Raw genomic sequence first — 16878 nt, 5'->3', positions numbered from 1 at the left:
GGCGGAAGGGGCGACGGTTATTTCCGTTGCGGCCGTTGGCGGCTCGCGCGGCTGCTGTGCGCGCGCGGCTCCCTCACACAGCGCCTCCCCCTCTACACCCCCCCTCCCTCCCGGTGCCGTCCCCTCATGGCGACTCCCCCCAAGCGCGGGCGGCTGGAGGGCAGGGTGAAGAAGATCGCCGTGGAGGGCAACATCGGTGAGTCGGGGGGCGCCCCGCCGCCTCGGTGGGTGCCCGGGGGCGGCGTAGCCTTTCTCCGGTTCCGTCCCCAGAAGCGGAGTCGCGGCGCGATAGCCAGTCGGGGGATAACGCGAGCAGAACGTCGGCTGCTGGGAACGCTGCGGGGGGGGGGGTTTGAGGGAAAAAGCGAGCTTCCCGGGATGGTTTTTAATTTGTTCGCCTTTCTAAGGGTTTATTTTTAAAGGGTTATTCTCTCCTGCCTTTCCTATAAAGATTTATTCGTTCCTGACTGAAGCATAAGACACCTGTGTAAATGCAGGCTGTCAGGTTAAACTTGTAGTGTTCAATACCTCCCTCAGCAAACGAGAGAAACCTGTTTAACTGTTGTGAAGAGCAGGAAGTTCCTTCATAATAAGATGCTTTTTTTTTTTTTTTTTTTTTTTTCTCCAAGAGCTGAGCTCAAAATTGAGGGTAGGAGTTGTAAGGAGTAGGTACCAGTTTGCTGACTGGTGCTTACTCCTGTACTGGAGAACCAGCTGCTTGTCATCTCTCAGTTTTAAGTACCTCTTTTAAAATCTGAGCATTTTCTCCATTGGTGGTGGACCTGCATGCTGTATTTTTGAGAAAACATCCCTTCTGCTTTATGTTTCCTCTTCGCTATTTTTTTTTTTTTTTTTGCCTAAAGTGTAAATTGCAGCAACTTTGAGCCCAAGAGTGGACCACCAAGCAAATGTAACTTTCCAGATAATTGACAGGCTTGCTGTCATTATTGCTTTGATATGAGTGTTGTAAGGGTTTTTAAAACACAAAAAATTGTGCTTCAGTTCCTTGATAATTTGTGGTGCACTATGGTCTCTGAATCATACCTGAATGACGTCAAAATGGTGGGGGACACCCATTTATGATACTTGAAAATAGTTGTTCCCTTGTTAAAGAACAGTAGCCTTTTTGACTACTGTTCTTCCTCAATGCTTTTCTACAGCTGCAGGGAAGTCAACGTTTGTGAATATCCTCAAACAAGCTGATGAAGAATGGGAAGTTGTTCATGAGCCTGTAGCTAGATGGTGCAATGTTCAACAAAATTCGGAAGATGATTGTGAGGTATGATAAACTAAGATGAAACTTTATTTTTCTCAAAACCAGTGAAGTGCTCTTCTAATATGAGAGGTTGTGGTCTTCTGAAAAAAACAGGTATGTTTAGAAAATACATGTGATAGGTATCTCTCTTACTGATTATCATCATAGAACGGTTTGGGTTGGAAGGGACCTTAAAAGCCACCCAATTCTGTTAGATTCCCTGCCGTGGGCAGGGACACCTCCCACCTGACCAAGTTGCCCAAAGCCCCATCCAGGCTGGCCTTGGGCAGTTCCAGGGATGGAGCATCCACAGCTTTTCCGGGCAGCCTGTGCAGTGCCTCACCACCCTCAGAGTAGAGTACAGAATTTCTTCCTAATGTCTGATCTAGACCAACCCTCTTGTAGTTTAAAGCCTTTCCAAAGCAAGAAAACTCCTGAGTCAAGATGAAGATTTGTTAATAAGTGAAAGGTAGAGTGGGAAGATAACAAATGATGCAAAAGCAATCACTGACCTCCTCCCAGAAACAGTCCTGGCAGCCTCTGAGCACCACTACCATGCAAATCAAAGCCTTCCCCTCCTCTTCCTTCAGCTACCTGAGCTAATTGCTGAACGTGACATCTTAAGGCGTGGAATATCACTGGCCTGTCAGAATCCCAACTTCTTGTGCACCCCCAGCCTGCTTGTTGCAGTCAGAGTGGGAAACGAAGAAAGACTTTATGTTGTGCAAGCACGTTGCAGAACATCAGTCTGGGATTAACTGTTCTAGCCTCAAAAACATAATGCATCACACTATGGGCTGTTCTTTGACAACTCTATCGCAGCTGGGTCCAGCACACTTGCATGAAATTTCAAATCCATCATAATCACCCCTTAAGGATAGACTTAGAAATGGCACTTTTCTGCAGTTGCTTTGTCTGGTTTGAAGAAACATGATGTTATATATAACTCCTAGAATTAGTCAGGAAACACACACACACATATATATATATATATATATTAAGACAAGACTACTATGTGTTCCAGTTTTGTTCTAGAATTTGAGTTGAGCTCAAACACTAAGTCCAAATACTGAGATATTTTCAAATATCTAGAGATAATGTGGCAAAAAGATTCAGACAGAAGCAATCATATTTGATATACTATGTTTTCTAGTAAAGCTGAGGCACGCAGCTTTCAGTTTTGGTGGCTTTAGTTGCTGCCTCAAGATGTTTGAGCAACGTTCTGTGGGCTGAGGGATATTTTTGGCCTGGAGCCTGTTCTGAACCTCTCAGGTATGATGAGAACATCTTAAGGTGCTGTATCGGTAGCTGTTATAATTGTACTGTAATTACGAAACCGGAATGCATGGAAAAACAAAAATAACTCAACTTCATAATTAAACATAGGCTTGTCAGAGTGAAAGGAGCATGGATTTTTTTCACAATGTTGTTGACTTCTTGCACTGAGAGAATGTTGTTCTTTCATTAAAGTTTGTAAATACTGATCAAAAGTGTTCTGTTTTTTTTTTGTACTTGAGCATTTTGACACTGTAGAGTATTCAGTGCCAGAAGAAATGTTACCGCTCTTTATGCTTTATGTACAAATAGGGTTGAGAGGTAAATGATGCAATTGCAAACCTGAAAGAAAAGCTGGATGGAGTTGTAGTTTAATGTAGTAGAGCAATTCTGTTTTAGCTTAATACTCTACCTTCCCAACTTTTAAAGGCTCACCATATTTATTTAAAAACAGGAGCTGACTACATCACAGAAGAGTGGTGGAAATGTGCTTCGGATGATGTATGACAAACCAGAGAGGTGGTCTTTCACTTTCCAAACGTACGCCTGCCTGAGCAGGATTCGGGCTCAGATCAAATCCCTTGAAGGCAAACTCAGAGAGGCAGAGAATCCTGTGGTCTTCTTTGAACGATCCGTCTACAGTGACAGGTATGTTGGATGTGAAGTCCATCGAGTGAAGAGCAAAATCCTCCTAAATGCAGCCCAGAAATTAGTAACAGGTGGAGCAGGCCTGAGCTTTGTCAATTCCTTCGTCTTAACTTTGATGCAGGAGAATCACAAGGATAGCGTTAAGAGGCTTGTTAGCGTTCTCTCAGTGGTGTTGACAGTGAAATAATTTTACTGAGTTGAGGGTTTATACTTCAGAATAACCTTGAACTCGTAGAAATGAATCATTTAGATGGGAAAAGACCAGTAAGATCATTAAGTCCAGCCATTAGCCTAGCACTGCCAAGTGGTAGCACTACCACTAGACCACATCCCTAAGCACCATACCTACACGTTTCTTGAAGACCTCCAGGGATGGTGACTCAACCGCTTCCCTGGGCAGCCTGTTCCAATGCCTCACAACCCGTTCAGTGAAGACATTTTTCCTAAATACCCAATGGAAACCTTCCCTGGTGCAACTTTAGGACGTTTCTTCCTGTCCTTTCACTTCTTGCTTGGGAGAAGAGTCCAACCCCCACCTCACTACAGTCTTCTTTGAGGTACTAGTGGTAGTTGTAGAGAAACATAAGGTCACCCCCAAGCATCGATAAACTGTTTGTAGTTTCTTACTCTTTCTGGGTATTTTTTTTATGGTTTGTGCATGCACATTTCCTTTTAATTAAAAGGGGAGTAGGCAACAAGAAGAACAAAGCAGTTTCTTTGTTGCTTGCTCTTGTTTTCTTCTGTGCTTCATGCAAAGGGTCTAGCTGTTCTATATTGCTGTACCTCTCGGTGCGTAGTTGCAGAAGGTTAGATTTGATCACTGAATTCCATCACAGAATCCTTACTCCTTGTTTGCTGCATTCTAATAGATTGTAAATAAATTTCCACAGTGTTTCAGTGGCTTGTAAATTACTCCTGAACAGATACCTGAGCTTCAATTTTTACTGTTCCTTGTGGATGCTCCTGGAATAGACAGAAGTACAGAATGAGAAAACCAGCTGTTTATTTCCTGTCCAAATATTCATGAAAGTTACACAGTTACTATGTTGCTTCTTTTCCTAGTTGCTGCCCAGTAGTTTGGGCAAAGTACTTGATAACTGTATACAAGCTTAGTTTTGTTTACAGAACTGTTTTGTGTTCACAGATATATCTTTGCAGCTAATTTATATGAGTCTGATTGCATGAATGAAACAGAATGGACTATTTACCAAGACTGGCATGACTGGATGAATAAGCAGTTCGGTCAAAGCCTAGCGCTGGATGGGATCATTTATCTCAGAGCCACTCCTGAGGTAAGGAGTAAACAATTATGACAACAGAGAAAATGAGTACCTGTTCTGTGCCTTGCTGTTAAAATGTGGTCTTTGTATGTACTCCCATGGATTTTTTTTTTCTGCTAAAAATGCAGGTTTTAACTATGATTTTAGGACTTCATGACTGAAGAATAATGTACTTGTAAGGAACTCTACTAAGGTCATGGTTCTGTGTCATTACATCTCACTATTTCTTTGTTTTACGGATGGTTTTGAATGTCTAAGACAAGAAAACAGTTGAAAAACTTGCCTTGAATGTAATCTTTTCAAAATACTGAGCTATTCTTAACCTTCACCATAAGAATCCTAATGATTAGAGTTCAATTTAGATTGTAGTATTCCCCCAGAGACTGTAATACTTGAGTTATTACTAATACCGTCTGGAAGTACTTAACATAAGAATGTTCTTTCAGATGTAGCCTGTGTATTTGTAAATAAAATGTGAAGATAATGTTTTTCTAATTATAAAAGCAGATTGTTTATATGATGAGCAAACCAGAAACTACTACTACTGGTAATAAAATAAGTGAAAAGTGCAAAATTAGCTATAGGATCTTTGGTGTGACAGAATAATTTATAGTTAATGCCTCAGAGGATATGGGGTGTGTGTTTGTGAAGCCCTTTCACCTGGAGCAATGGAGCTAAGCCAGATGAATGCATTTGGTTGATGCAGTGCTTCAGCACAACGCTTTGATGTCTGGGTGTGCAATGTATTTTAAAATAAGGTAACAACATAAATCTCACTCTTGAGTATGAAAGTTGCATAAGAGGATAAAAAATAAGAAGAGTTTTAAAAGGTTCCAATTGAAGTAACTAACTGACTTGTAGGTCACTTCCATGCTTCTCTACTTTGATCTTTTGTTTTTGTGCTTAACAACTCAGTAATGTAACATGCTAGATAGAGTTTCTGTGAGGGCTTTTTTCCTAGGCTTATTGTCAAGGGATTTTTTTCCTCCTTTACTTTGAGAATGTATACTTAGAAAATTAAGCAGTTTTAAAGAATTGTGATCATCTCATACTGGAGGTGTTGGATGTGTTCAGGACTGAAACCGAGTATGGCATTCAAAAACAGAGCTCTTTAGACCCAGAAGTACATAAGGAGATTTTGAAATGACAGTCCGTAATGTTGTAAGGGTGCTTCTATTCTCTTTCCATGCAATACACCGGTCCCCATGTTCTTTTAATAAAAAAGCCTATTTGAGACATGCCTTGTAGCGGAGAAACAATGCAATAAATTTCCTTGAGTCCTTCTTTGATTTTGAAGATAGTCAGTAGGCTCCATCAGCTGGAAATGGAGCAATGTTTCCGTGTTTCCTAAGATAGGAAGCAAGTTGAACATTCATTTTTGACATATTTTGCACAGTAAAAAGGGTTGTCGGGGGGGGAAACAAACAAACAAACAAATCCAAAAATACTCAGCAAACTAGACTTACTCTGTATGTCTGCAAAAACAACCAATCTTTTCTCTTTTCTCTTTTCAATTTTGCATTTAGAAATGCTTAAATAGGATTTACTTGCGTGGAAGAGATGAAGAACAAGAAATTCCCATCGAATATCTGGAGAAGCTTCACTACAAGCATGAAAGCTGGCTTCAGCATAGGACACTGCGGTAAGATCTGTTTAACGATTACTTTAGGTTGGATAAATGCTCTAAGAACGTTCTATAATGCTTTTTCTACCATTGAAACTTCAGCTTTTCCTTTGATATATCAAGTCGAACCCCAGGAATCTATTTATCTATACATCCTTAGTGGTATTGACTTTATGACGTGTTAATGATTGCTAGGATATGCAATGTGCTTTCAGCTCTTTTCACATAGAGCTCTGCAGAGCAGATGGTTCAGCTGAACTCATTCTAATAAATGGCTGAATTGATCGTTGGGTGCTGGGGGAGCAGTGTGTTCAAGGATCAATAATGTATCCTAGGAGCTACACTGTCAATGTAAGCTTTTTTGTTTATATTCAGAATTCATGGCTGTGATTTAAATGTGCAGCTCTTTTCATGGGTTTCTTAATAACAAAAACCAATGGATACATGCTTTTTTGCAGCTACTAATATTTTCTTTGTTTCTATTCCCATGCAGAACGGATTTTGAATATCTACAGGAAATACCTATCTTAACATTAGATGTTAATGAAGACTTCAAAGGCAAAAAGGACAGATATGATCACATGACTGAAAAGGTAAAAAATCTTGTGAACAGAACAAAATGATCATTTAGATTAATTGACAACCTGTCAAAATGATTTTAAGATGATACTTGCATCAGAAAGCGTGCTGTTCTTCGAAGTAAGACTGATCTTCAAAATTGTGCCTCTTGATGTAACTTCTGACCTAAGTTTTCGAGTTTTTTTTTTTTTTTTTTAAAAAAAAAGTAAAAAATTAAAAAGGAAACATACTAGGCTTATTTGAGAAAACTTTGACAATTAGTTTTGTTTGCAAATATAACGCCGACTTTAAACCCTCAAATGTTTAAAGGAACTGTTATTTGCTGTGTCATGCTTATAACATCATGCAGCTGTCCTAAGAAATGTGATGGAAGTGTGAGAGGATGAGAAAGGCTAGCTGATGAGAGGAAGAAAGAGAGAGGCTACACAGGTCAGATGTTTGGATTAGTCTTCCCTGTAATATGTGTGAAGAAGTCTAACCTAGAGTGCCAGTCAGTGGAAGAAGGCGGTTCCAGGTGCTGTGAAAACAGAGTACAAAACCATTAAAACAGACAGCGGAAGGATGAGTTTACTGAATCTGCAGCTGAGTTTTGATGCAAAGCAGTGAGTCAATGGAAAAATACTTTAGGTTTTGTAGATTTTTCTAACTAAATGAAAGAGTAAGGCTCTCCTTCTGTCTTCTGGTAAGTCTGCTACAATAAGGGACTATGTAATATGGCTAATGTAAAGAGACTCTCTAAAAATAATATATTATGTAATCATCCTTCTAAAATATTTACAGCATGGGGTTTGTTCAGTATCTGAACCTGCCTTATAGCCTGCTGCAATACTGCTTAGTTGGGATCACGTTTGCTAAATTGGCAGTATCATTAAAGCTTTTCCTTTCAGTTGTATTTGATAGTGTTATTCAAAATCCTTCTCAAAAGCAGTGATCTTAACATGCAGGGAGTACTCTTCAAATATAGCTTCTTATTTTAATTGAGAAGTAATGCAGAATCTAAATCAGAATTAGTCTTTTATTTGAAGGCATGGAAAAAAAAATACTGGTATGAAAGGAATTCAAGCTGAGATTTTTGTTTGCATTGAGAAAATCTAAATCTTAGCACCAACTGGTGTAACACACACAAATGTTAATTACTCAAGTGTTTGGTAGCTGAATCATGATGGGATTCAGCTTAGGACAACCTTATGTCTTTGAGTAGTTGCAACGAGTTCCAGGCCTTAGCGATGTTAAGTGCACGCTTTTCCTTTCTTTGGCAATTGCTTGTTTACCCTCAAGGAAAGCGGTTCTGTCCTTTAGAATCAGTTTAGCCACTGAGAAGTGGAACTGTTCACCTGATTAAAACCAGCATTCATCATATTTGCCTCTTTAAATCTTGTCAGTTGGTGGAAAGACCGATCATCCTGGCTCTAGAATTGATTTTCTTTCTGTCTGCACCAAGAGTGAAGACCAGGCTCGGGCCTGGTAGGGATTAAGATAAGTAGGGATTTCAGTGGAGTTTTCTCCTGTGTAGCTGTGATGCTACCTGCGAACAACCTAAGCCCTGTGTTGGCCTTATTTTTTGGGATTTCCCAGGTGATGAAACTGCTACACTCTTCTTGAGGCTGGGTTCTTTGGCCTTTAATATGTGCTTATGGCTGGTGTTGATTCAAAACTCACACGTTTCCTGCTTGCCTCTATTGTAATGCTCGCTTTCAAAGATCAGTCCTAAAACCAGTGCCTAAATCATTTTTATAAATTTCCTCATGCAGCATTGTTGTTGCTAATTTCTAAAATGGATGATGGCTGTCTTATGATTACCATTACTCTGGCTAGAATGCTCGGTTCCCTTCACTACATGAAAGGATTTGACCTCTTTATTTCTGCTTCCTTGAACCCTGAAATAGGAAAGGAATGGTCATGATATGAGAATGTGATCCAAGATCTGTTTCCATTTCACATCAGGAATTTAGACAAAACATTTACAGATGTGCCCCGTGTATGAGAGCTTCTGCCAATGGAATAACACCGTGCTCTCTAGTGAATTGTGCATATTTTTCTATGCAGTAGTCTAGCCTGAGTGGAGGGAGAGGAAAACTCTCCTAGTTCTGATTGTATCACAGTGTAGTTGCTAGGATGATCTGGAATCCTTTTGAAAGAGAGGAGTTTTGTCCCTAGATGCTGGATTCCTTGGGTCCTGTAATGATTTTAAATATTTTAAAGAAGGGGTCCTGTAATGTTTTAAATATTTTAAAGAAGGTTGCCTGGGCCTCACTGCCACCTCTTCCTACCTCTGTGCTTTAAAGGAATTTCCTCTTGGGGAGAGGGAGTGGCAGGCGCACAACAAAAAGGCTGCATACCTATGATAAGAGCATTCTCAGTCTTTGGTAGTGACCTGAATTGAGGATGTTGTCGAAAGGGATTGCACCTTAAAGCATGGTGCTGCTCTGCTGCTTGGCACACTGCCTCTTTTGAAGTCATTTCTTGTGCAATTGTAAGGATTATTTGAAGTGCTGTACTGGGTCTTGGTGCTCTAAGTAGAACATGTAGACCTCTGGGTTCTAGGTACCGTTCTGTGGGCCAGAACTTCAGTATTAATTTTCAGGTAGCATTTGATCCGTTCTTCAACCACAGGACATGGAGTTTAACAGTACCTGGAATATTTATGGCATTGTCCTACAGTATCAGATCTCTTTGAAGGACTGTGGTTTTGCTAGGTGGTGTTTTATTATTTATTTGCCAACCTCAAATTATGAGGAACCCATTAAATGGATTAAAGGGGCATTGGGCTCTTCATTGACATAAAATATGAACAGTGTTGTGGTACTGGGTGTGGCCTGATGTCTTCCAAATGACAGATTTTTTTGAGGTGGTCATTATCTTCCTTGTGGTTAGGTTAGACCTGCTTTTAAAGGAATTCATTTGTGATGTAGGGTTGTAGTTTAGGAGCGTGGGAGGAACAAACGTCATTCCAACGCATTGCTCTTCGTACCTGCTAAATTACAGGCACTGTGGGTGCAAAAAAGTTCTTAGTGGACAAGAAATGGCATGGACAACCCTATTTATTTTTCCCAGTTCCTGTGTCCTGTAGTACGGCATAAAGCAATGGAGAGGTAAATGTAGTTTCTGTGTATTTGTGTTGATAAATTCTTTCTTCGTTGACAGTATGTGTTTCTTTTTGCAGGTGAAGGAATTTTTGAGCACATTATAATCCTCTTTGAAGCACAGACGGAGCCAAACTGTTCCAAACATCTGTGTGATCAAAGTCTGAAGTACATTTTCTGCTTTTATAGAAGGCCTCTGGAGAGGCAGGACTCAACCCTGTTGATTTAATTGTGAGGAACAAACAAACTCTGTGAATAGAGAAATTATTAAATAAATCGCTAGGTCTGTTGAGCATTATACAAAGTAATACGGACAAATTCTGAAGATACTAGCATTCTGCAAGTTCCTGAATATTCTGCCTGTTTCTGATCAGATGAATAACTTCTTCTGGAGTATTTTATAGCATTTTTTAATTTATTTTATGACCAGTAGCTATTTAATTTTCAGGGAAGTAGTGTTTTTTCTTAGCTCTCTCATGAAGTTTTCTAGTGGAGTTGACTTGTTACTGGTGTCTTACTGTTCAGAGGAAGAAAACATAAATGCTTACGCTGGTGAGGAAATTTTAATATATCTAGGAGTTTTATATTTACAAGATATACGAAAAGTCATCTGACAGTTTTGATAGGTGAAGTTGTTTTCAGAATACACTGAATTGAAACAAATCCAGATGTCGCAAACTCTGGAGATACCTTCTTAGTTTTTAACCTGTTTATATTGTGCACTGCAAGATAGAACATTAAGAGGCTTTCATTTCTCTAGCATGTGTTGTGTTGTTTTGTTTTTTTTTGTTTTTTTTTTTTACCCTGAACTCTCTGTAACACAGCTGGTTTTGGCTGTTTTTAAGTTCCTTTTTTCCTGTAGAGAAGTGTGTTTGTTTGATAGGTACTGTAAAGGGAAGAAGAAAATCTTGCAAATGATGTTCAGCTCTAAATGACATGTTTCTAAACGTTTACTTAGCTATGTTTTGGATGTCAGAGGCAGCTTCCTGCTGTTGTTAGAGCTTCTTCGTTTGTTAACTGAGCCTTCTGGGTGTTCATATGTAATACTGCAATAGTTGGAGTAGGCTGTCCTTAACCATCACCTTGTAGTAAGAAGGGGAGAACTCTGTGGAGTAGCTGCTGTTTTAGTGCATTTCGTTCCATTATCGGAGCCACTTTTGTTTCAGGTGCAGAAAATATAAACTCTACAGGGTGCATGTCTTTACGTACTGTTTTATGTGCTGTTTTGTTCAGCTTTAAGCACTTCTGAATGATTGCACAGTTGGCTTTTGAATGCAAAAATTCCATTGTAAAGTATTTTATTGTCTACTATGGTGTCTGTGTAACTTGCTAATTTGAGATGAAATTTCCTCATTTGTTACTGGAATTGTGCTGGTGTTCTCTAGCATTGACTGAAATAAAAATGGTTGGAAAGACTTCTTTGATGCTTAGTATTGTTAGCTCCCTTGTCTTGTAAGACAAATAATGTAGATCATTGGTTTGTGATATTGGTGCAACGGATGAATTTAAGATGATATATCCTTGGAGTGTTTGAAGTATGTGTTAACTAATATTTCTGATGCACTGAGATGCGTCAGATGTCACTAGCTTCAGTTTCTTTCATATATGGGTATTGCCTTTACAGGATAGAGACAAAGGATTATATAAAATATATCTGTAACTTCCTGATCAGTAGGAGTGTTTTATGTAATACTTGTGTTACAGTGGAATATAGCAGTATTATGGTAGAACTACTTGTTTTGGACTTCCAGATTGCCTAGTAAAAGGAAGGATTAAGATCATAGCTCCAGAAATGAAGTGAATGAGGTGGATGAAGATTTAGTTTAGATTTATGTAAAGCACAGCAGAACCTTTAAAGAATTCTTGGCAACAGTCAGAACAGTAACAACTTATTTTGACTGACTGTGCAATTATTCCTACTGTTTCAGCTGTCAAAATCATGGATTTAATTACAGGAATTGGAATGACAGTGCTCATTTCAAGCAGTAAACAAGTCTGTGTTCTTATAAAGACTTCTTTTCAAACCCATCACAGAACACGCACACATTCTGTGGCAGATTATCTCCATCCTGTTCCAGAAAGCTTTACATAATCTCTGCCAAGTTTGGGTTTGAGAAAGCAAAGTCCTGACCAATTACTAGAACGTTTTTAATTGCTGTAATCAACAACAAAAAACGCAACAACAACAAAACAAGGAAAATTTTCAGGGCTTTGACACTAGCTGTGTTGAAGTGCAAGAAGCTCTTTGTATGTAGGACAGATGGAGGATGAACAGAAGTGGCAATGTCCTTATGCTGTTCTGTCTCTGTCTCCACTTAGACCCCACAGCTCTACCAGTATCTCAGGCTTTCAAATTTATCCATATTCTTTTCTTTCTTTAAATCTATTACCAGCCTATCACACAACAGGATTGTTTGTTTCTTTTTTTTTCTCTTTTTTTTTTTTTTTTTTGTCTGTTAGAGATATGGAGGGTTTCCGAACTGATGCTTACATTTGGTGATGTTTTTTCAGTCTCTGAGCGCTGCGTCCTTTCTTTTCCCTTGGGTAAGAGACACCTTGATGGAACTGGCTAGAAACACTTGCTTGTTTTAACCAAGTGTCATTGTGATTGGGGAAAACGAGTTGGTATGCAGGTTCTATTATGTTTTGTCTGGTTAGAATACAGATTAAAATATTGATTGCTAGCATTATAATTGCTATGTAAGTACACGTATGAGTAATAGACATAGTATTACCTCATTTTATTTTTAGTACTTGTAATTGTTTTTTTTGTGTAGTGATATGAACATTGATATGAACACTGCTTAGAACAGCAATCAGTTTTATAGGTAGAACTTTATTTTTTATATTTACGTGCCAGTTAACTGTTTCTACTGTTTTTCATTATTTATGCAGATGTCATCATAATGGAATTGTATATAAAATGTGGTTAATATAAAGATGATTACATTCTTTTTCCAGCAATTAAAAGACACCAGAAATCTACTTGTGAACTAGAAATGACACAGGAGAACTTCCCTATAAGCTAATAAGCAAAGAAGAATGTAGTAACAAGTAAGTCATACCTTGATAGGGAAAAGTGCATTTGCTATTTCCAGGTTGTTTCAGCAAACATAGGTATAGAAACCCTAAGGCTGCTTTTAGACTCACTGCATGATCTAGAGAAAAGCACTCTACCTCAGTTTTTTTATCTTTAAAATATTGGTATCTCCCTATCTCTTCAGAAGACTGGGAGGATTAGTTAATATTGATGTGCTGCTTTGTAGGTCTAAAGTGCTCTATTAAATAATTAAGAAAGAAGGTGGATGTAGTTTTAGAATTTTTCAGTGGAATGTTTTGCTTTTGGTTAAAAGGGGTCAGTAGAAATTACTTTTTTTGAATCATATTAAAAGCCATTAGTGCAATGTCACTTGTGTTGAAGTTGTTCACTAAAAAATACAGCCACTGAAAACTGGCACCCTTTGCAAGGAAAAGCTGTTACTATAAATAAAATCTTGAAATAAAAATAGCTGGCAAAATCTGTGCTGTAGTCCCTGTAGCTAGTGGTAGCGGTGAAGCCATTGTGCAGTTATGTGCAGAATTTGCCACATGAGGTCATTGTATCCTCAGTTCTCCTGCTGAGCTGGCTGCAAGTAAAGCATTAGCGTTTTAACTTTGAATGGCTCTGGAAAAGTTCAAGCAGGAAGAGACTGCATCCTGGCCTTGCCAGAGCAAAAACATTGAACTGATGAATAAATACTCTACTGAATGAGATAAATCCTGATCTCTGGAAGGAGGGGAATAAAGCAAGCCCTTGATGCATTAAGTAAAGGACTAAAAGGCTGAGCTGATGGGAGGGGTTTTAACACCAGAAGGTCTTCCATGCAACCACCACCTGTTTCTGCTCTGTGAGTGAATATTAGCACATGGATAACACTAATCCTGGTGCGCCTGAGCAATAACAATCATCTAGACCCAAAACATCAGGCCCAAACGCAGGCAGTGAGCAATACTAATGTTGGCAACGTGCTGGGGAAAATAAATCAGTTGAGAATTGTACTGAATCCATGGTTGGTACTTAATGTATCAAATATAAGCCTGCAATGGGAACGGCTCTGAAATTGTGACTGAAAGTGAGTAGTGACAGGGAGTGTAGATTCTGGACATAAGTGGTCAAGTGATTTATTTTACCTTAGGTCAGAATTCAGTGGGGGCGTGCAGTGAATATAATGCACAGAGGCTAAAACCTAACTGTTGTGTGTAGGTGACTTGTTCTTAGGTCAAGGTTTCAAGCCATGGCTGTAAGCAACATGACAGCAGTATAAATAAGAATTTAGTGCGTGCTAAAATAATACATAGGATGGTGCTCGTTTCTTGGATTTCTGCTGATTGCTTTTCTCAGTGTCCTACACAGGGTGTACATTAGATACATGTATCTGCAGGATGTTGTTAGTCCAGCTCTTACCATGTATGTTTGCTGGCTAATAATACTTACAGGCTTTGGAAAAGGAGGTGGCCACTGCAATTTGTTCAGAATACGTTGCTTTGCTTTGTCCACATTTTTCCTTTCTGCACTTCATTTTCTCTCCAATTTCCTTCTAAGTTGTTGTGACTTCTAAAAAATACCGAAGACATTATCTTGCACAATCTTTAATAGACTTGTTAAAGCCAAAATTTCAGTAGCATGCAGGCTACTTGTAAATGTGGGTTCTGCTGCTTTCCTAGTTTTCTCTCTTAGGAATCCTCGTTGTTTTCTCTGAGTGATTCTCTTGTTAGCCTGGTTGATTGCTGGGGCTCTTAGTACTTCTTCATGGCTTCAGCCCTGTCCATAGATGTGTACTTGACAGTGTTCTCTTTTTTATCCATAATTATCTTCAGATTTGCCTCCACCAATTTCTTAAAATGATAGCTATTGCCCTCTGATAAGTTTCCACTGCACCTTTGGCTTTGTCCTGTCCATGGAGCTAGCTCATGGCCTTTACCCTGACCCTCTCGGCTGTGTACAGCAGCCTCAGGTCGTTGACTGTGTTGTTGCAGCAGGCTGCTGGTCGGGGTTGGCTGCCTGTGTCCTGTCTGTGCTGCGCCTTGGAAGAAGACCTGTGGTAACAGAGAGCAGGACTTCACTTTTTAGGTATCTGTTGCAGATTTGCTCCAGTGCTTGCTTCATGAGGGCTTATTGCAGTGGTCCAATATAGTCGGGTAGGTATTTCAGGTGTGTTTTTCCTTGTCAACAGTTTCTTTCCTGTCTCTGCCTTATCGTCTAGGGAGAAGATAAGCCCACTGACTTCCAGCTTGTTTCAAGTGGGGTTTCTGTTGTGGTGTGCTGTTGCCGTGGCCTGATTATAGCATTTTAGGATGCCATAGCTTTTGTGGTCTTGCTGCAGCATGCTTTAAATACTTTGAATTTTGAAAGGAAGGCTTGCTGTCTTTTTTAACAAAGAAATACAGCTCTGTTCTGTGCAATTAAGCAATTTTATGTATTGGAGAGTTAACTGAGATTCCTTACGTTTGGTAATTTTCCTTTTCCTGAACAGTCTCTGTTTTCAGTGTGCCTCATGCTATTGTGCATACACTTACAATTGGCTTTTCATAGCTAATGAGTGCCCCTACTATGCTTACACACTCAGGTGTGAAGTACATATTGATCTCCAGGTTTCGCCTCTTACCTGCTGTGATGTACTCTCTGTCCTCTTTGGACTTAATCACAGCTCATGCACAAGACCTGTTTTTTCCCCAGAGAAGACAGCATGATCCTTGTGGTCTAGAGGATGATTGTTTTGTTTGTGGCATTCCATCCTCTTCAGCATTTTACTGTGGGACAGGAGTGACCACTGATGCTGCGAAGATGCTATTGCATGGTGCACTCTAAAATTTATTTCTAAATGCATCTGCAAAGTCTTACGGGTGTATCACTCAGACTTGTATGATACTGCTAGAATCTTGATGGTATTTGTAGTTATTTAGCTTATTTCAGTAATGGCTTCTTGTGTTATCTTTTGATGACACAATTAGTCTTTGCATCCAGTGAGGCAGACAGAATTGGTCCATGCCAGAGATGAATCACTCAGTCTTTGTCTGAAAGTTTCCTTTTCTTCTAGGGTTGTTCACCCATGATAGACTCTAAGTGATAATGCATCTTAGTTTTATGTTTTATTGACGGTCTGCACTTGCCCGTTGCTCTCAGATGAGGACATCTCCAGCATCTGGTTGCGCTTTTGGCTTTAAATGCTGCTTTACCATTGCTTCTGGGATTGCCTTTACAATCCAACTGGAATCATGTTGGCAGTAGGTCAGAAAGCGTTGCTGAATATGTAGCAATTCTGTCAGCTTTCTGGGAGCGTGGACTGAAGGTCTCCATATCTGCTGCAGACCCTCTGCAGACTGTTGCTTTTTTTTTTTTTCCCTCAGGAATGTTCTCTCTCTGCCTTTGATTTTTTTTTTGTTGTTGTTGTTGTTTTCTTGTTTTTCTGTGGACTGAATCCTTTGCATCCCACATACCTACAGCAGCATATACACTGGATGTGATACTGTGCTTCTCTGTCCCTTTACCTCCCGAGCTCCTGCAGTGACAACCTGTGTACCCAGGGTGAACTACTGACCATCACCATATTGATCCTTGTCTTGGATATTGGCAGCTGCTTTAGATCTTGGAAGTTATTTCTGTAGGGGATTAGACCTTTTCCTACATTTCTTGCAGGTTGGCATAGTATGTCCATTGAATGAGCTTGTCTTTCTTTTGGAAATACTTAAGGTCTGGAAATTGCATTTAGGTACCTGAATTCTCAGTGTCTTAATGTAAGTACTGATTTCCACTTGTGCTTCTTCATATCAGGGTGCTGTGTGTTTTTGGGGAGTGGGATATATATGTTTTTATAAGAGTCTTTACAGTCTGTTTTTAAGGGGAGTATGGTGTTCATCAAAAAGGCAAGACAAGTAATTTGAGTATATCACGTATTACCCCATTCAAAAGCATCATTTTTTTTAACCCCCTTTTATTTGTGATAGAAGGCTTTATTTCTTCAATTCGATCTCCTGTGCCTCACCTGGTGTGCAGATATTCAGATAAGAAAGGCTGGCAATGTAATGTTTCAAGCAGGGCTTTTTCCTCATGTCCTATCTTTCTGATACATTTCCAGATCTGAATCCCATGAATGC

The 16878-nt window shown here is 39.5% G+C and overlaps 1 protein-coding gene across 1 annotated transcript; it reads left to right on the top strand.

Moving 5' to 3' along the window:
- The first annotated feature begins 47 nt into the window (after positions 1-47).
- On the top strand, positions 48-11140 carry DCK (deoxycytidine kinase). Its single transcript, XM_082759514.1, has 7 exons — positions 48-196; positions 1161-1279; positions 2985-3178; positions 4323-4470; positions 5985-6100; positions 6576-6675; positions 9825-11140. Exons 1-7 carry the CDS (start codon positions 127-129, stop codon positions 9849-9851), a joined length of 774 nt encoding a protein of 257 aa, XP_082615640.1. The 5' UTR covers positions 48-126; the 3' UTR covers positions 9852-11140.
- The last annotated feature ends 5738 nt before the right edge of the window (positions 11141-16878 follow it).

Source organism: Aythya marila, assembly GCF_965140915.1.
Source record: "Aythya marila genome assembly, chromosome: 4".
In the NCBI taxonomy this organism is placed as follows: Eukaryota; Metazoa; Chordata; class Aves; order Anseriformes; family Anatidae; genus Aythya; species Aythya marila.
Note: the sequence above shows the minus strand (reverse complement) of the source record. Positions and strands in the feature narration are given on the sequence as shown.